Source organism: Anolis carolinensis, chromosome 1 (assembly GCF_035594765.1).
Source record: "Anolis carolinensis isolate JA03-04 chromosome 1, rAnoCar3.1.pri, whole genome shotgun sequence".
NCBI lineage: Eukaryota > Metazoa > Chordata > Lepidosauria > Squamata > Dactyloidae > Anolis > Anolis carolinensis.
Window position 1 is genome coordinate 175,399,434 of NC_085841.1, and position 21,499 is coordinate 175,420,932.

The 21,499-nt window shown below is 39.8% G+C and overlaps 1 protein-coding gene across 1 annotated transcript; it reads left to right on the forward strand.

The window, feature by feature from the left end:
- The first annotated feature begins 3,251 nt into the window (after positions 1-3,251).
- Positions 3,252-19,529, forward strand: rab17 (RAB17, member RAS oncogene family). Its single transcript, XM_008114594.3, has 6 exons — positions 3,252-3,728; positions 8,405-8,582; positions 10,410-10,561; positions 12,766-12,891; positions 14,289-14,382; positions 17,894-19,529. The coding sequence occupies exons 2-6, from the start codon at positions 8,408-8,410 to the stop codon at positions 18,013-18,015; spliced, it is 669 nt and encodes a 222-aa protein (XP_008112801.1). The 5' UTR covers positions 3,252-3,728; positions 8,405-8,407; the 3' UTR covers positions 18,016-19,529.
- Positions 19,530-21,499: the final 1,970 nt, after the last annotated feature.

Sequence of the window (21,499 nt, forward strand, 5' to 3'; positions counted from 1 at the left end):
GACAAGCTGCAGAGAGGCGAGAAAAAGGGAGGGAGTTAAAGTGGTGTTGAGGCTCAGAAAGTTTTTTCCTTGTTATTTCTGAGGAACAAAGGCTGTTTTCTTAAAAAGTTTTCCTTTGCACCTGGGCCTCATGCCAAAAAGATAGTGGGAAAATCTTGGCAACAGTTCAAGGTAAAAACTCCCTGTTATTCTTGTTAAAACTCAGGCGAAATGCCCAGAGAAAGATAATGGAATTCCAGTGGACAGCCAAGGTCAATGAAAGCCGCTGTAAAAATGTAATGTGAATTTAATATGAAAAAAAAGAAAGAAAGAAAATGATGATGTAAATGTGTGTATATATATATATATATTGGGGTTCTGTCTTTCACCTGGATCTTAAATCCTTGCTTTTGGACTTATTTTGGGACAACTGGGTGAGAATGTTTCATGAGCTGAGATAGAGTGTGTGACTTTATCTAAACAACTAACCACTAATCAGAATTCCTGTGGACCTTGTGTGAATGAGATGTATGTGTTGAATTCAAAATGCATAAAGAGTTATAAACAATGTTAGTAGATTTGTTCAGAAGCAATTCGGAAGCTGTAGATATTTTTTTTGGAAAAAAAAATGGTCTTAGGCTTGAAAAAAAAAATCCTTGTTTTGAAAGAACAATGCTTCAGTGTTTTTAGAGAACATGGTGCTACAGACTTTAAACCCCTTACAGGTTATAGGGAAATGTTGGAGGTTCTTTTTTTTTGCAGCACTTTGGAATACAAGGAGAGGAGTTATTGGTTGTAGAGACTTTGTATGGAAAACTGTCACAAGTTGGCAGTGCAAGAAAAAATATATATATATATTTGTTTTTGAAAAAAAATTGACCCCATATTCCTGACACAGAAGGATTAAGAACTGACATTGATTTTTAAATTTTTAATTGACATTTTATTCAAAAAGGGAGCTAGTGCCCAAGTGATAAAAAGTTATCCTTTTGAGAACCAAAGACATGATATAATTGGCTACGTCTCATGTTGCTTCATAATAATTTTGTGAGATTTGGATTCTGGACTTTGTGATTTTGGCCCAACTCTTTCTAAAGGTTACGGAAAGGAAGGACTAGGACTTTTGTAAACGGGACATTAGATCATGCAAATAGGGGCATTTTTTTCCATCGCCCCCAGCCTGGATTTTGCCAGATTTGAGAAGCGGCAGGAGGCTTTTCAACGTGTGTTACTAACAAATTTTGAGCTGTTCAACGAGTCGGTGTAAAAGGGGAATTGAGTAAGTTTAACACTGCAGCAGGACTGGAGTGGAAGATTGCATTGCAGCAAGTGGATACACGATTGTTAAATCGTTTGCGGAAAGGAAAAGAAAAAGATGCGGAGAAGAAAGATTTTGTTGGATTTCAAGACAGATGAGTGTGTTGTCAAAGGCACAGCCTCTGAGGAGGCCTGCCTTGGATGTGGGCGAAACGACTAGAGAGAGTGCTTCAAGAGCCATACAGCCTGGAAGGATGAGTATTTCCCTCCCCTTCTTTTCCCTCTCATTGTTTTTTGCTACAGGTCCTGAACTCCTGTATGGGATAAACCCAGAAGTCTATGAGACATGTTTATTGAGAGGCCTGGGAGGGCCTATAGGTGTTGCTGAGTGCTAAGGCTGTGATGGAGTGTGGCATCAGGCTGGAGGCTGTAAGGGCTGACCAACTCAACAACATACAATTTTCTATTTTGACCCAACTCTCCTGGATAGGACCTTTTGTAATGGGACATTGCAAATAATTCGGATTTTTGACGGATTTGAGAGACAATGAGGGACTTTTTCATATGCCATCTAACAACCTTGCTTTTTAAGCCAAAAGGAGGATATAGCACGGAGGCAATGTGACAAAGAATAAAATAAGTTAACCATTGCAGCAGGACCAGAGTAAAAAGGATTACTGCAGATCGCGAAAGAAGGCCCATGGAGGAATCATTTCTCAAGAGGCCATGGAGGGGTCGTTTGGGAGCTGAATAGTGGCCTACCTGCCCCACCCGTGGAGAGACAAGGGATTTCAACAAGATTGGCTGAGACAAAAGTGATGCCGAACAGGATGATCGACAGATGGGTAATCCGTTCCCCCTCCCCCATTCTCTCTCACTGTCTTCCTGCTTTCTTTTTCAGCTTTTTTTTTTTTTTTGGACTCCTGTTCCTAAATTGGAGATCCATAAGGCATTGTTACTGAGAGGCCTGTTTTCCAAAAATGGAGATCCATAAGGCATTATTACTGGAAGGCCTGTTTTGGAATCCAAAACAGTTTAAGTCTACCCCACCCACACGCTGGGTATACTAAGTATGACAGCTAAAGCCCTGTAAGAGATGGGAATTTTCTTTACAGACTTTTTCTTTACACAGAGACAATTCTTAGAGACTAGAGACTTGATTGGACAAAGAGACTTTCTTCAAATTAACTGAACATTATTCCTTTGATCAAGGAAGAGGAAACACATCCCCAGTTTGACTTTATGCCAAAGACTGAAAAGACCTGAAAGTTGGACATGTATGTGAATGGCCACCTCTGGCCATAGCAACAAATCCATCATCGGAAGAAGCCAAATGACTGGGCTAGATCAGAATTCTACTGTGGACTATGTCCTTTCTAAAACCTGATTAATATTTTTAATCCTCATGTGTTGTTTACCTCTGGTGATGAAACTATGTACAAATGCTATTCTGCGCTCATTTTCCACTGAAAAGATAGCTTGGCTGCAAGCTAGAAGGGATTGGAGGGACCCATAAGTCTGCTCATTTAGTTTGCTTCAGCTTTTGTATACACGCTTCGCAAAAAAAAAAAATGGGGGAATAAGGCAGGAATGAAGGGGTAGGAGGAAATGGCCATATAAGGAGGTACGAGCAGGCCAGGAACACAGCCGATGGGTTAACACATGGTTTCCCTGAAATCATGTGTTTTGAGAGAAACGAAAGTAATGAAATGTAATACTGCACCACAAATATGCACCAATGGTTTGATATGTGGGCGGTCGTAAACTGAACCCACTGAATTGTATAAATAGACACTCGACCCTGTCTGCGGGGTTCTCCCTTTTCAGCATCTAGTTGTGCGTGGGATGAACCTCTGCAGCTGCAGGAAACTTTTAGTAAACTGCTTTCTTTGGAAAAAACCTCCAGTTGTCTGTCTCCTACTTCCACTGCGTCCGCACAGACACACAAGCCGAGAAGAGGGGAAGTCTGGTTTCCGCTACAACCCTGCATAGATTCCTTTCAAATATTTAGGCTAAGCAGTGATATCAGTATCAGTGAAAAACAAATGCTAAAGGTGCTCTACACATAACTGTATTTTAAAAAAGATAGGATTGTGAGGCAGTGCCTAGGACGAGTATGAAAAGGAACAGGAGTTTTTCTCTGCTGTGTAGTACCTGTGTTATTTTAGGAGAAGAAACACCCACCCCTTCTGTCAATCTCAGTTCAGTCTTAATCCCTGTGTTTTATGGTTCTCCATTCTTTGCAGCACAATTTGAAAAGTGATTGTCCAAGAGGGAAATAAGTGGACCTTGAACTGCAGATCGACTTCCTGATTTTTTAAATAGGTTGAGTTGGTCTGGAAAGCTGCAAGAAGGCTCTTCCTTGATGGGAGGGGAGACAGATGCCTCACTTGCATTGTATTGTCTCTGTGCCCTTCCTTGCTTACTACTTAATAAATAAACCGTAGCCAATTTCTTCTGAAGAAGAGAGGACAACAGAAACATTTCAAAAGGTAAGATCTTTAGTAGAAGAAACAGTAAAAACTGCTGTACAGTGACCCATGTTAGGAGAGGAATTGGCTAATATTTAACTTAGAAAACCACTGCCAGAACCCATGGGTGAGTGTGCAGTTGGAGAAAAACAGCCTTGCTTTAGTGCTCGCTTAAGATAGCTTTACAAAACAGCAAAAGTACATAATATATCCAGGCCTTATAGAATCACAGTGATTTTGTGATATGAGCGATTGTTTTAAAACTGCTGGTTTGCCACTAATGGAAGTATTGGCCAGAGTCTTATCCAATTCCATTTATTTCCTACTGAAATCAATGGAATTTATTTACATCAGTGTTTGGCTCCCCATTTAACAAATAAATCAACTCTGAGTCTACCAATCGAATTCAAACCATTTTTTCTATAAGGTGTATTGAGGCTCAAGATCTAGCAAAGCAATTACAGTACAGTCTCACTTATCCAAGCTAAACGGGCCAACAGAAGCTTGGATAAGCGAATATCTTGGATAATGAGGGATTAAGGAAAAGCCTATTAAACATCAAATTAGGTTATGATTTTACAAATTAAGCACCAAAACATCATGTTATACAACAAATTTGTCAGAAAAAGTAATTCAATACACAGTGATGTTATGTTGTAATTACTGTATTTATGAATTTAGCACCAAAATATCATGATATATTGAAAACATTGACTACAAAAATGGCTTGGATAATCCAGAGGCTTGGATAAGCGAGGCTTGGATAAGTGAGACTCTACTGTACTTGTTTTTGGTTAGTTAACTATTATACTGCATTGAACTGGTGTTTTCAAAACCAAAGATGCAAGAAGATGGTGTAGGGCTAGGGACCAGCATTTAATGTAGCAGTATAGCCAGTGTTGTGTGTTTTCCGGGCTGTATGGCCATATTCCAGAAACATTCTCTCCTGACGTTTCGCTCACATCTGTGGCAGACATCCTCAGAGGTTGTGAGATACCTCATAACCTCTGAGGATGCCTGCCACAGATGTGGGCAAAACGTCAGAAGAGAATGCTTCTGGAACATGGCCATACAGACCGGAAAACACACAACAACCCTGTGATTCCGTCCATGAAAGCCTTTGACAGCAGTATAGCCAGTGCTAGTAGACCCTTTCCTCCAAAGAAAGTACCCCACAACCCTCCATGGGACACTGAACACGGTTGCAGCAACTGAAATAAGCTCAAAACAAATAGGGAAAGTGTAAATGTTAAAACAGGCCTTCCTTTAAATATTTCTGGCCTTGTTTCCCAATTGAGACTAAGAAGCCAGGAGATTATAAGTTACCGAAGTTTATTGCTGCAGCACAAAACTAACAGGTGCTCTCTGAAACAGCCAGATGTACCATACACAGAGAAAAGAAAATTGTTGCAATTTATAGCTCACAGACAGTGACACAGAAACAAATTGACATACTTTTTTTATTAGGCCCATCTCTCAGCTCCTCCCAGTTCCACCTCCTGGTCTTATCCCTCCTAGTTGATGCACTGAGCATGACCAAGATTCTTCAGCCTGAGCCCTAATGTCTATTCAGAGTTTGCAACTATTTTATCTTTATCTGTTACTTTCCCAAGTCGAATTTAGTATCTTTGTTTGTAAAGCAGACGTCTCATTCTTAATTTTTCCTCCTCCCTTCTACTTGAATGAGCCCTGAATCACATTTCAAAATGGCAATTAATACAGAAATTATCCTTCTAACAATTAATAAAAATTATATTTCAGTCAGGTGACTTCAAAAGGAGGTAAGGGAAACTGAGGATGTTTTAAAAGCAGCTGAAAAAGTTATTTGGCAGATGAGTAATGAGGGCTGTTAGAGGGACAACCGAAATGTAAACTATACATATTAAAATATCATAAAACATTGAACATTGCATCAGTCCCATAGTCATTGTTCGTCCACTTCATTTGTACGTGTATCATGATAAAATAGATTGGGTAAAGGTAAAGGTTTTCCCCTGACACTAAGTCTAGTCGTGTCTGACTCTGGGGGTTGCTGCACATCTCCATTTCTAAGCTGAAGAGCCAGTGTTGTCTGTAGACACCTCCATGGTCATGTGGCCGGCATGACTGCATGGAGCACCGTTACCTTCCCACCAGAGCGGTACCTATTGATCTACTCACATTTGCATGTTTTTGAACTGCTAGGTTGGCAGAAGCTGGGGCTAACAGTGCGCACTCTCTTCACTCACCAGATTTGAACTGCCGACCTTTCTGTCGGCAAGTTCAGCAGCTCAGCGGTTTAACCCACTGCGCCACCACGACTTAGATGCACCCTAATGCAATATATTTAGTGATCAAGTGAACTATGAAAATCAAAGTAGGCATCTTCTGTCCCCCACGTTGTTCAGGTTATTCCTATCCTATTTCTCTTTTTTCAGCTTTCCCAGCAAAGAGTCTGTTTTCATACAAAAAGAGATCAGAGATTTTCTTACAGTTGCAGTACAGAAGACGTAAAGTGCAAAAGAGCTGTTCCTGGTTTCTGTTTCCTTGACCCCTTCTACACTGCCATATAACTCAGATTATTAGATCAGATAATCAACATTATCTGCTTTGAACTGGATTATATGAGTCTACACCACCATATAATCCAGGGCCCTTCCACATTGCCTCTATAGCCCAGGATCTGATCTCAGCATATCTATTTATCCCAGTTTATCTGATAGTGGGGACTCATTTCTTTCAATTTAAAGCAGATAATCTGGGATCAGATCCTGGGATAAAGGGCTGTGTGGAAGGGCCCTTAGTTCAAAGCAGATAATGTTGTAACTCAGCTGCAGCGGCCTGTATCACAGCAGGAGTTGGAGCCTGATTCAGAGTCTGATTCGGATTTTGGGCCCATCCAGGACTTGGATCAAAGCCCAATGCCTTTGCAGGTGCCTGAATGAATGGCGCCAGAGAATCCACTAATTGGCGAGCATTCCGATCCTCAGTCAAGGTTGGTTTTGCCAGATGTTGTTGATGCAGGGGAGGATGCTGCTTTTAATGGGAGATAATCTTTTGCGAAGGAAAGGAGTCAAAAGGAGGGTGTGAGACGGAGTCGACATTTGGCTCTCAGGCGCACTAATGACTAACTTTCCCATGTGAAGTTCTATGCGCCCCAACTCTCATTGACTTGTAGCCTTGAAAACTCTTTAAAGGTGCTTCACTCCCTGCTTTGGTTGCGGTGTCAACTTTGCCATTCTTGGAAGAAGAATCTATGTTCCTGCCTCTTGCTCCTTGCCTTGTTCCCATGCCTGGTTTTGGAATTTCCAGGCTGCGTTCGTGCTCAGTGACTCTCAAGCATATCTTGCTTTGTTAACCTCAAATCCATGACTCCTTGGTGATTACTTCCCTTGTGGATTACAGTTTGTGGGTCTGCAGCGTCTTGTTCTTGTACCTTGCAACTTCTGGCTGACCCAGTTTGGATGGGGTTACGGACTAACTCCAGCTTCTTGGCGGAGCTATCAAGTTCCCTTTGTGGATTGCAATATTGAAAGACTTTACTGGACTTGTGTTGAACAGTTATAGACTTTATATTGTGGACTAATTCCTTTATTGACTTTATGCTTTCTGCTTATATCTCCTTCAATAAACTGCTCTGCTTATGATTCTGGCTCCAGTGCGGTTTTCAGGGTGCTCTCGCTACCTTGGGGTGTAACAGATAATTCGGGTTTTATATGGTAGTGTAGAAAGGGCTCTTGGAGCAAGATATACCGAACCCACTCCCCATGTCAACAGAGGTATTGGAGGGAACCAAGGACAGAAGGGAGCAGTGCTGGGCAGTGGAGGTTACTGCATGGAAACAAACAGAGCATTATCCCATGACAGTTTATACTAAAACATTATAATTTTACAATTTTAAAAAGAAAAAAAATGAATTATTGGGGGAGAAACAGAAGATGACCTGAACGTATGTTACATAGCAGTAGCAAATGCATTCCTTTTATCATAACCCAGTAGAGCAGGGGTTCTCAAACTTTTTCAGCCTCAGAGACCTTTTTGCAGCACAAGTTTCTTGTGGAACCCTAAGAAATGTTATTATATTATATATTAAATTATATACAATGTGTGTGTATATATATTAGGCATGGGCAAATCTTTGAAGAACAATTTTGACCAACATAAACTTAACAGTATTTCAGTGGAGGACCCCAGGTGCCAACTAGTCCAACCCCCTTCTGCTATGCAGGAAAAGCACAATCAAAGCACTCCCAACAGATGTCCATCTAGCTTTTGTAATAATAATAATAATAATAATAATAATAATAATAATAATAATAATAATAATGCATTGTTTAAAATAATCTCTACTATAAACCAGCGGTCATATGGTAAATTGAGTAGAAATGCAGGTATATATAGCAATGAAGTGATTTGCACAAAAAATGTAAAAGCTAGCACATTTCTACAAGTGTATTTTAAGAGTGGAAGGTCTCTATTGTTAAACCATTTCAAAAAGAGGAACTCTTCCTCCTCTTGGGATAAGGTTTATTGCAAAGCTTCTTTATACTATAGTATAGTTTGATTCCTTTTATGTACACTTAAATTTAGTGAAATGTTTCCTTTTGCAACTACCTTCTCTTTGCTTCAGGTAACGTGAAATGCTGTCATCATAACATGATGAATATCATCAAATCATCCCTCTTTCCCTCCTCCACCCAATGTCTCTTTCTTTCTAGAAAATGACGCAGAGAAGAGTGCAGAATATGGAAGTCACTACCTGCCTGGATGCTCACAGCTCCAAAGACTCTTATGTTTTTAAAATAGTTCTTCTGGGTAGTTCCTCTGTAGGAAAATCAAGCTTAGCCTACCGTTATGTGAAAAAAGACTTCCGGGACTCTCTTCCTACAGTGGGATGTAAGTGAATTGACAATGTTGTATTAAAGGAAACATTTTGGCCCATGTCTGCATGATATAAAATGACCTAGAACCATTTTGCTTTTTCTGTCTTACCTAAATGATTTCCATGACGACCATACAGAATTTGCCCCTGGGACATGGGCACTGTTGCCTTTGTAAAAACTGTAGCAACAGAGTGACATCCAATGATACAGCCAATACAGTGCACACCTAAAACAGGGTCAGTGGAGGGCTGGGAGTGAGCCAGGACCAATCTATATGTGCCCCTACACAGGCTGTTGACAGGCAGCAGCTGGGTAGTCAAAGAATGGCATAAGGTACTCAAAAAGTCTCTGAAACACTTGTATAGGGTAAATGGTGAGTGGTATCTGGTCACACTCCTCAGTAGTTAACCACTAATGGTTCAAGATAATGGAAATCAGCAAGAATTGAATATGACAGGCATCTCAGGCTTGAACTAAAAGAAAAAAAATGGGTTTAAGATTGCAAGACATGTCAAGGCAACAAAGGAAAGCATGAAGAGCTTGTTAAAAGGACTTTGTTATACGGCTTATAGGGAAGAATGAAATAGCTAGAAGCCAAAACTGGGATGTCAGTGTCGACTTCCTCTACCCTATGAGTGAGATAGTCAATGTATGGAAAATTGAGAATCAGAGGTTTATAATAGAATTTACATTTTCAGAGGACTTTTCTTCAGCACATTATTTACGACCAATACAGTAGAGTCTCACTTATCCAACATAAACGGGCCGGCAGAATGTTGGACAAGCGAATATGTTGGATAATAAGGAGGGATTAAGGAAAAGCCTATTAAACATCAAATTAGGTTATGATTTTATAAATTAAGCACCAAAACATCATGTTATACAACAAATTTGACAGAAAAAGTAGTTGAATATGCAGTAATGCTATGTAGTAATTACTGTATTTACAAATTTAGCACCAAAATATCACGATGTATTGAAAACATTGACTACAAAAATGAGTTGGATAATCCAGAATGTTGGATAAGCGAGTGTTGGATAAGTGAGACTCTACTGTATATAGTATTGTTGTTTGAATGCTGGACTAGATATAAGCTTCAAAATTCTCTGGTCCACCACACTAGGTGACTTTGGGCAGATCACATCCTCGACATGTTGTTGTTTGCCTTCAAGTTATTTTGAATTTATGGTGTTCCTAAGGCAAACCTTTTATAGGTTTCTTTTGTTCAGAGTGGGTTTGCTGTTGCCTTCCCCTGTGAATGAAGCAGTGCAATTTGCCCAGGATCACCCAGTGGGTTTCCATGGCTATTCAGTGATTCAAAGCCCGGTCTCCAGAATTGTAGTGCAATCTTATTCTAAGTGTCAGAGGAAGACACTGTTAAACCTTCATTAAAGATTTTTTGCCAGGCAAAAAACTCTGGTAGCATATCTTGGAGTTAATGGCACATAACAAAAACATGTTCAACAGTTTTAAAAGAATATTTATTAAGTTCTGTAATTTAGCTATAATAATGTTTCTTAATATTTATATAGTGCTTCCAAATTATAAAAGCATAATCATGCTTTTATAATTGCAGCAACCTTTCAAAGATCACTACTATGTATTACAGATGTAGAGCTGAGGTTAAGAGAGACCAATAAAGAACCAGGGGAGAACCAGGGAATTTCTGATGCCGAGCTTCGTTTTCTAGCCCCCTTGTTATACCAGTGTAGTGTCCCACCTACGTCACCAGATATTTCCATAATGGTTCTTACTATGAGGCTGAATCAGCCTGAATTGTTGAATAGATGAAGACATCTTGTCTCTATTTGCTTACAGTTTGTAATCTCTTGCTTTTAGGTTCCTTCTTCACACAGACTCTAAGATTAGATAATTCTACCATTAAGTTGGAGATCTGGGACACCGCAGGACAAGAGAAGTACCATAGTGTTTGCCATCTGTATTACAGAGGTGCTAATGCTGCTATTCTGGTTTATGATATTACCAAGAAGGTAAGGTACAGATGTTCAGTATATGCTTTCACATAATTTTCCTTCCTTCTAAATGTTTACTATCTCTAAATGTGTTACTGTCTAAAATGTATTTTAGAATGTATTTTTCAAAAGGTCTTATTTTTACTCTTTTATTTATTTAATTTTTATGTGAATTTTATGCAATGTCTCCCAAAAATAGATTAAACCAAGTCAACCTGTAGTTCTGCAAGAAGTTATACTAACAGTACTTAACATACTAGATTGTCTATACTGACATATGGATTTGTTATCCCACTTGCTGCTGTCATCAACATTGAATCCTGATACATTTCCACAGCTGCCTGATGATGGCCTGTCCCATTCTCAACCTTACTGAGATCTCCATCTTGGCACTGTTGGCCATTGTATTAGATCACTACCTCAGACTGAAGATACTCTTAGGGCCTTTCCACACAGCCATATAACCCAGAATATTAAGGCAGATAATCGACAATATCTGCCTTGAACTGGATTATATGGCAGTGTGGACTCAGATAACCCAGTCAAAGCAAATATTGTGGATTATCTGCCTTGAAATTCTGGATTATATGGCAGAGTGGAAGGGCTCTTAGACTCCCTTACCTTGCCTTGATGCAAATCAAGGATGCACTGATAAAAAAAAGGGGGGGGCTCTTCTGATTATCTAGAGCAGTGGTTCCCAACTTTTTTTTTTACCAAGGACCACTTGACCAGGGACCACTTTGGCCAGGGACCACTTTCTATTGTTATGACCAAAAGAGTTACGAATCTGTTTTTGGTCAACTTTAGATTTGGTTTGGTTATTTGGGGTGGTGATTCAGAAAACTGTATTGGATAGACTGCATTAGATCTAGTTTCTGATACAGAGCATATGCCATCCAGTAGTCACCATCTGTTTGCCCATAGGAAACCATATTTAGTAATTATTTAGTTCTTGGGGACCACTGGTGGTCCATGGGCCATTGGTTGGGAACCAGTGGTCTAGGGATACCTCTTTCATAAAACTTAGGGTGACTCTACATTGGCAGATAAATCCAGCCACACACACCTGACCAAACATACTATGGTACCGCATTGGCATCCATACAGTCCAGCTGTGCAGTCACCGCATTGGCACCACTGGATTGTCACGTCATCTTCTGTACCACTGTTGCTGATGTAGGTCATGTGAGGGAATTGTGAGTGCTCTGTTATAACATCAGCAGAAGTACCTACACAAATAGGAAAGTTCTACCACCTTCTTCTGATAACGTGGCATCTCTATTGGGTACGCAAAATGATCAGAGAAGCTCACATGTAAGCTGGAAGGTGTCCAGAGGAGGGCAACTAAAATGATCAAAGTTCTGGAGACCAGGCCCTATGAGGAGCATCTTAAAGAACTTAAAGAAGGGCATGTTTAGCCTGCAAACGAGAAGGTTAAGAAGAGACATGATACCTATGTATAAATATGTGAAAGGGTATCATAAGGAAGAGGGAGCAGACTTGTTTTCTGCTGCCCTTGAAACAAGAACTCGGACCAATAGGTTTAAATTACAGGAAAGGAGATTCCACCTGAACATTAGGAAAACCTTCTTGACTGTATGAGCTGTTCAACAGTGGAACTTTTTGCCTCGGAGTGTGGCAGATGCTCCTTTCTTGGAAACTTTTAAACAGAGGCTGGATGGCCATCTGTCAGGGATACTTTGATTGTGCTTTCCTGCATGGCAGGGGGTTGGACTAGATGGCCCATGTGGTCTCTTCCAATTCTATTATTCTGTGATTCTATGTAGCCCTGAGGCCATTTTGGAGTAGTGACATGTTGGGCATGATCAATCTCTGAACACAGGAAAGAGTGATGTTGGAGCCATCCTATTGGGCTGTGAACCAGTTGGAATTAGACAAGCTGTTCAGACTTCTCTGAAGCCATGGGAAACTCTGGAGCTTCAACCAAACTCCACAAGATCCCCCAACTTTGTCTGAAGTGGAGCAAAGCTGAATTAATTCAGGATACTCACTGGAAGTAAATAAATGGCATGGGTACAGCCAGGAGTCAGTTCAATGTGAATCCAAGCTTTCATTCTTATGTAGACCACCTTTGAATACTCTGATTTTTTTAATCCTATGTGAGCATAAGAAGACAGCCTATCTATCTGTTAAATTCAGAAATCATACTTATATGATTCATCAAGTATACTAATAATTTTATATGCAATTTGCCTTTTCAGGAAAGTTTAGAGAAAGCAAAGGTATGGCTAAGGGAACTGGAAAAGGAATTCCTCCAGGATGAAATAATAATAGTTTTGGTTGGCAATAAGGTAGATCTTTCACCAGAAAGAGAGGTCACACTACAGGTAGGGGGTTGTTCTGTTTCTAAACGAATGCCTGATTTCTGTAAATATGTATCTATATGTATCTATGTTGACCAATGGGTGGTTTTGAAAATTTTTGTCTCTCGAAATGAACAATTCAAACAAAGGCTTTTAAATCCATTTGCCCCTATTGTTGGCTATAAGCCTATATAATATAACCTACTTATCTACAGTGGATAGGTTCCAAGACACCAACCCTATGGATATCTGAAACTGTGGATAATAGCAAACCCTGTATACTATGTTTGGGCTGAAAGCAAGCTATAGCATTACACAGATACTTCCCAGGGAGGGGGAAAAGTTTTTTGGAGTATGGTTAAAGAAAACCATGGACATCAAATCTGAGGATAAGGGGATTATACTATATTTTGTTTATAAACATATTTTCTCCTATGTGGAATAAAAAGTCAGTTGTTCAAAGAGTTTGAATAACGTTGTTGAAGGCTTTCATGGCCAGAATCACTGGGTTGTTGTGAGTTTTTCGGGCTGTATGGACATGTTTCAGAAGCATTCTCTCCTGGCATTTTGCCCACATCTATGGCAACCTCACAACCTCTGAGGATGCGTGCCATAGATGTGGGCAAAACGTCAGGAGAGAATGCTTCTGGAACATGGCCATACAGCCAGAAAAACTCACAACAACCCAGTTTGAACAGCATTAATTTGATAAAAAGGGTTTTAATAAACTAATAAAAACATACATTTAAAAATAAATAAAAATAAGAAAAATACAAACAAAAGGAAATAAAGGGAACAGGATTGAGTAGAGGACAAAGAAATTCAATCCCATGCAACGTTTAGAAGATTGGAAGGAAACAGTAAGACTACAAGGGATTGTTGATTAGTTTGTGTCTTTACCAAAATTATCTTGGAAAAATAATAAGTATTTGCCTTATTACAGCATTCATCTAATGCAGCCATAATCAATAATCATTTCAAAAGCGAACTAGCATAGTTTTTATCAGCTGCCTTGACAGGGATATTTAAATTACGAAAACGTATATGCCAACTACTTTGCTAACATAGCATTGTTTTACATATTAAAAACAAAAATACATATCTTACAGGGAAACAAGTTTTGTAATATGGAGCTAATACTTGGTCTTCCCAACTAGTGGCCTGCACATGTCAAGTAGAACACACTGCAGAAAGTTTATTTTCACCCTGGATTTGCTTTCTAAAAAACAAGGGATGGGACAGTTTCTAGAGGAGGAGGCATCTTGCAGCATGTGCCTTGTCTGAAAGACTTTGAGCCACAACAATTCCTACTTTGTACAACTGAATCGTCATAGATTTTTTTGCCAATTAAGATGTAACTGCATTATAATTTTCCTATATTATTCTAAAATCTTTAATGCCAACTTTTGCACTCTTGCCAGGAAGCAGAAGACTTTGCAAACACAAAAAGCATGTTGTATATGGAAACATCAGCAAAAACCAATCACCAAGTGACAGAACTCTTCACAGCCTTAGGTAAGTTTAACCCACACAGTTAAAAGTAAAATTAAGGTTATTATTTTGTTGATGTGTTAAGATAAACTGGAATAATCTACGATGGCCTGCCAGCCAGAATGCAGAATGGTACTTTTTTCCAAGGCTGGGCACTGGTAGTGAGTCAAAGCAGTGACAAGGTTTGGATGAGTTGGCATTGGGAGGAGAAGATTTCCAGCCCAGTCTGTCCTAATTCTCCAGTGTCTGGCTCCTGGTTGGCTTCTTACAGCCAGGGTGCTTTGAAATGGCTGGCTTGCTCCATAGGTTCAGTTGTTCTCAGCCAACCTTCCAAGATCATTCTGGCTCAGAGGACCGACCCAGAAACTGGGCATCCTGCTGCTAACTATGAAAGTAACATAGCCTCTGCAGTTGTGTCCGTTTCCTTCTGCTGTATGGTTCTGCCATGGCCTATAGCTGTGTAAGCTCCTCTGGCATAGTATACCAATACGATTTTGGCTTAGGACTCCACTTCTATGTATACTTACTAGGCCTGTGCGATCAATGAAAAAAAAAAATCAATATTCAATACTAAATTCGAAGGGGGACGGACAATGATTCATTTCTAAAGTGTTTCTAAAATAGCGTTAGAGGTTTGTATCATAACTATAATGATACAACTAATTTTAGTTACTTTTTCTTTAAGTAATTGCCGGGGGGGGGGGGGAGTTTCCAGGACTCCTTTCTCCCTCCTTTTTAGAGCTATCGGGATGAAATGTGTTACAATGGTATAGCACATTTACCACTGTTGCCCCCCCCCCCCCCCAGTTTCAGAACATTTAACTCATCTACTGATTTGGGGGAATTTAAAAAAGTTTTTATGAACAAAACTTTTATTTAAAAAACCAGTAGAGCTATTGATACAACATAACCGTCATTCCCCCCAAGTTTCAGAAAGATTTGCACATCCACTGATTTTTAGGGAATTTTAACCAACATAAACTTAGTAGTACTATTTCACTGGAATACCCCAGGGACCCAGTCAAATCACCCTCAATAGATGCCAAACCAGCCTTTAACTAATAATAATAATAAAAAAACAATAATATGAAACCTACTAGCTAAACTGGAGTTACTGCCTCTCGATTTTGCCTATCTCACAGGGTTGATTCAACTCCTAACAATCCCCTTTTATCTCAGAATCCCTTTAGAGAATGGACACTGGTTTTTTTCCCAACAAAACTTTCAGAGAGGAGGAGAAGGCACAAGGCAGTAAGCAGAATTCTAGGAAATATAGTTTGGGAAGGTGAGGAACTCTGTGGGAGAGAATTCAAAAGTCTCCGTTCTCAACTTCATTTCTCAGTGTGGTCTCTGCCTCTCCCTCTGGGCTGGCCATGTGCTGGAGGGGCTTCTTCCTTGCCTGGCCCTCCAGCCAGGCATTCCTCCCTCTCCTTTGTCACCCACTTTGGGGAAAGAGCAGGGCTTCTCCCTCAACTCCGGCCTCACCATCCTCCTCAAGGCCATTTGGGGAAACCAAACCCAGCTCTTTTGGGGCCACGATGGAGACTTGGAGCCATTTACGAGACTCACATAACTCTTCCAAAAGTCATCGTTCAGTGTTCTAAATCTTAAGTTTTTTGCGTGGCCACCCCGGCGTTTCTTAATATTGCTTTGAATCTTACGATCTGTGCAGTGGATACTAGAATAGGGCACTTACGCCAAACTATGATCATGTTGTTAGTTGCATTTGCACAATGACCCCAGAGATGTAGGAATGTTGCAATTCATCTTTAAATAAATATGTTTATGATGGTGTAAATACATAGACACAGAAGTGGAATCATACAGCATCCCCATCAAGGAGCTATCGGCCTCATTTATATGACACCCAGAAGGAAGTCCACAACTTTCCCAGACAATTGGTTCCATTATCAAAACAATCTTATTGGCAAACCACTATTTTTAAATGTTCAATCAAAATTTGCCCTCATGTAACATCAAGCCATTATACTTGAACAGGGTTATATGTCACATCTCAGTATTCTCTTGATCAGTTCTCTCAACCTCTCCTCATATGTTTTGTTCTCTATTGCTCTTATCATACTTGTTGCCTTTCTCTGAGTCTCCTCCAATATGTTTATATCCTTCTAATAGGGTACATAGAACTGAATGCAGCAGTTCAGATTAGGTTAGATCAATGCAGAATATAGTGGGACTATTACTTCTCTCAACTTGGACATTGTGCTTCTGTTAATGTAGGATAAAAGAGTGTTCCCCTTGTTTGCCACAGTATGCCTAACAGGGGTCAGCCTATCTATATATATAAAAGAGTGATGGCATCAGGGCAGCGGACAAAACAACAAAACTACAGGCCCCCCAACCTCGAAATTTGACAACACAACCCATCATCCATGCCTCTAGGTTGATACAACAAGAAGAAAAGAAAAATAAAGTCCTAATTAGAGAGAGAGGAGTAATTGCTTTTATCCAATTGCTGCCAGTTAGAAGGCTAAGCTCCTCCAACTTGGTCTCCTAGCAAAATAATAAAAACACTAAAAATTAATACAATAAAATACTATAATAACAGAAAATAACTAAAAATAATACAAGAAAATAATAAAATATAATAAATAAAAATATAACTTACAATAAAATTAATAAAAAAAATGCAAATAAAGTCAAATAAAAATTACACAACAATTTTCAACCAATACTACCACCACTTTGCCACAGCAACGCGTGGCCGGGCACAGCTAGTATTCTTATAAATCAGTGTCCCTACTTTGAGGAGGCCCTTATATCAGCCCCACCTCCTCCAGGGGCACATTTCCTAGAGATATGAGAAAGAGTTTTCTTGGTGGCTGTTTGCAGGCTGTGGAAGACATATGTATCCTATAGCTTCATTTATTTAGTGACATCTCCTGCAAGATGTGCTGTGACAGGCATCTGAAGGGCAAGTCCCTGCAGATGATATCATTGCAGTGCTCCCAGCTACAGGAAAATAGCTGATCCCCAGCTTTCGTACAACATGAAAATGTCTAAATTTGGATGTGTGTGTGTGTATGACACACACAGGTGGGTTTTTGGTCACTGCCTATTTGGAACAGAGTTCTATCCTCTATAATGAGCAAAAACATGAATTGCAATAGCCTAAACTCAATGTAATTCGCTAGTAGGTTTCCAGACCTAATTTTATTCCGACAAGGCATGTTACTTTAGCTGGGCTGTTGCGGGAGGGATTTAACAGGATGGGTGCTTTTATAATTTTTATGATTGTGTTTTTATTTTGCTTTAATTGTGTTTTAATTACAATTTTATTTCTGATTTTTAATTAGTGTTATAAGTGCCAGATTAATTAATAAGTTTTACAAATCCTGGAAACAAATTAATAGCCAGAAAAGGTGAGGTGGTAGGGATGGCAATAGGCCAGTGACAAGCTATCATCGCAGATAAGGGGTAGCTTGCACTTTGAATAGGAACTCAAATAATTTAACAAAATGGACTTAATCTGTTTTCAAAAAATGCAGAGAGATAACAGTTTTCCTCTTTTACAAAGCTCATGAACTGTTAAAACAAAGGCAACAGAAAGAGAAGTCCTTACATGCAACACACAGGAAGAAATCAAGCATTGATCTACAAGAGTCAACATTTAACAGCATAAAATGCTGTCAGAAATAAAGCCAAGCATTCTAACATGAGATGGTAAGCACTATTGGAGCTGCTGTGAAAATATAACATTTTTATTTAGATAATTAAGGCTTCCACCTGTAGAAGCATGTTACAGCCTAAATTCTGTTTGTTAGTCCCAACTGCAGTAATCCTGTCAAATCTAATTGTTGAATGTCATGTCAGCATGTAGGTAAATGCCATTAATTCAGTGGGTTCTCTATAATTGGGACTACCAATAAGCTCCAGGCTCCTATCATTTTCCTGTGCTCTTTGTAATATTAGATAGAGCATATTTAGCAATGGTAATGGACTGAGTTAGTACTTGTGTCAGGTTTTCCAATAGTCTAACTATTTGCTTCAAAGAAGAGTTTTATTATTCTCCAAATAGTACTTTATTTGTTAACAAATATTCATGACCTTCTTTGTCGGAACTAAATGATGTCTACAGAATAATCCTTACAAAAGGTCTGGCATACTGAGCTGTTCATAGATTTATCACCCATACCCGTAGCCTTTTATTTTATGTGAGAAGATTCAGTCTCCCAGTTTCATTTAAACCTAGGCATAAACACACTTTTATTACTTCCTCATTTTCCTGATTTCCCTTTGATATTCCCAGCCAAATAGTCTACTATAAACCTTATATATTTCAATATAGTATATATACAATGGTTGTGTGTCCCATATTGACATTTTTGGCATGACTTCAAAGTAGTCGCAATGACTTCTGAATCATCCATTAGTTATTCAGATGCATTATAATTTTTCAGAAAGAAACTGTAGAAAAAAAATGTATTATTTCCTAAGTATGTTTGGACTCATCAGTTCAGAGAAATCTAGTCCGTTAGGCTGCCTCAACATCTGATGCTGCGAAAACAGGCCAAGGGGAGTGTAATGGATCTTGTCTACCGTAAAGGGTTGGTGAGTGGCCTACCTTGCAGGGCTGGTGTGTGGCCATTTGCAGGCCTTGCTTGCAAAAGCTCAGCCAAGCAAGGGGGAGGAGCGATCATGCAGCCATTATTGCAAGTGCAGTCTGATTGGCTGATGCAAATGGGGAGAGTTGCTTAGCAACCAGAGATGGGCGGAGCCAAAGTGACAGTTGGAGCTAGGCAGTCAAGAGAATTGTTCTGTTCAGCTTGGAATCCAGTCAGAGAATTGGTTTTTGAAGTATGGAGATAGATATAAGTTTTGGGAACTGTGTTTTTTAAAGGAACCTCTTTGAGAAATATAGTTAAAAGCCTTCAGGAAAGGAAGGGCAGAGAACTATATTGTGACTCTATAGTCTAGAGTATTGGTGTTAAATCCCAGGAGAAGTGGATTTAAGAGTTTAAATTGCCCTGTTTCTGTTTCCTTTATGAAGGAACATATTTCACAGAATCCATGTTATAAAACCATCCTTTGTAAGAGAAGAGCCTAACTTGTTATTGAAACCACTATGCATCTTTACTGTTCAATGTTAATGAAACCGCTATGTTTCTTTACTATTCAAATACAAATAAACAACAACTTCTTGTTTTTCCTCACATGTGTCTCGTGTGACTCTCTCAATATTCTAACATAGAAGAGGCTCCTGAATAAAACATCGGTGGCAGCATTAATAGAGGTAGTGAGTTCAAATCCTCCATATTTTTGATGGCAGCAGAAATCAAAGCCTACGCAATTTTGGCAATTCTGAAAAATCCTCTAAAATTCATATATATTTGAAAGCAAATCCTTGATAGAGAGCATGGCCTGGATAAGGGAATTGATCAGCACCTTGTTATAGCAAGGCAGGGTACCCACGGCACTGAAAAAAGCAGTGGTCAGACCCCTGTTCAAAAAACAATCCCTTAAATCTACCAATCTGGACAACTATAGGCCAGTGGCAAATTTACCAGTTATTTGTAAGATCCTGGAACAAGTGGTGGCCAAACAACTCCAAGGATTTTTGGAGAACACTGACTTTCTAGACCAATTTCAATGGGATGAAAACAGCTTGGTCAACTTGTTAGATGATCTACCAAGACAGGAGGAGTGTGACCCTGCTGATCCTCCTAGACCTCTCAGTGGATTTCGATACCATCAACCATGGTACTCTTCTGGAGCGACTGGCAGGGATGGGATTAAGGGGCACTGTGTTGCAGTGGTTCTGGTCCTTCTTTACGGGCCGCCTCCAGAAGGTGGTGTTGGGGGAGTCCTGCTCGGCCCCATGGCCTGTGAATTGCAGGGCTCATCTTTATCCCCAGTGTTAACATCTATATGAAATCGCTGGGAGAAATCATCCAGAGTTTTGGAGTTCTGTACCATCTCTACACGGATGATGCCCAGCTCTACTACTCATTTACATCTGAGGCCAAGGAAGCAATTCTGCACCTAAACCGATATCTGAAGGTGGTAATGGACTGGATGAGGGCAAACAAATTGAAACCTAACCCAGATAAGATGGAGGTACTGCTGGTCTTACATAAGATCAATCTGGGAATACGGTCACAACTTGAGTTAGAAGGGGTTACACTCCCCCTGAAATCTCAGGTATACAGTTTGGGTGTGATTCTGGACTCAGCTTTAAGCCTGGAAGCTCAGGTGACAGCAGTGACCAGGACTGCCTTCGTACAATTAAAACTTGTGCGCCAGCTGTGTCCGTTCCTGGCCTAGTCACAGAGGTACATGCACTGTTTACATCCTGTTTGGACTACTGCAGTGTGCTCTACATAGGACTGCCCTTGAAAAATGTCGAGATACTTCAATTTGTTCAAAGAATGGCAGCCAGACTTCTCACCGGAGCTGATTCCAGGGAGCATACCACCCCTCTGCTGGTTTTAACCTATGAAGCCTTACATGGTTTTGGTCCAGGCTATTTGAGACACCATGTTCTACAATACTGACCGGGCAGACCACTTAGATCTAGAAAGGAGACTCTCATTTCCACTCAGCCCAGTAATACGTACGTTATGGTTAAAAATCTCTAGAGAAGGCACTTTTTTCCAGAGCAGCTCCGAAGTTATGGAATGAGCTGCTGGAAGAAATCAGATCAGCTCCCTCCCTGATGTCCTTTAGGAAAGGAGTGAAGACTTTCCTGTTCACAAAAGCTTTTAACTGATTTTTATTGAGTCCTGCATTTATGGGAATTGAGGTATTTTAATTTAATTGAATTTCAATTGGCTATAAGATGAATGATACTATGAAACATCCTTGTAACTTTTTATGGTTTTATGTTTGTTACAGTGCTTATTTTAATGATGTTGTGAGCCACATTGGGTCCATATGGAGAAAGGCAGCATAGAAATTCCTGAAGTAAATACATAAATATCCATTTCACTTTTTTAAAAAGGCATCAGAGGTCTCTTAACATCTAGAAGATCTAGAAGAGTTAAGCACAAGAGATCCACTGAAAGTGTTAGATCTGACCTCTGAGGATCCAGCTCTGTCCCTCTGTTGTTTCTACCATTGCCAATTCAGGTTTGTCTCAGGCCTTGAAGTTTCCAGGCTAAAACCTGAGACCGAGGGGTCAGCT

Coding starts and splice junctions, on each gene's coding strand:
- rab17 (XM_008114594.3), top strand. CDS start 8,408: ATGACGCAGAGAAGAGTGCAGAATATGGAAGTCACTACCTGCCTGGAT. Junction 12,892..14,288: donor AAAGAGAGGTCACACTACAG/GTAGGGGGTTGT, acceptor CACTCTTGCCAG/GAAGCAGAAGACTTTGCAAA. Junction 14,383..17,893: donor AGAACTCTTCACAGCCTTAG/GTAAGTTTAACC, acceptor TCTTTTACAAAG/CTCATGAACTGTTAAAACAA.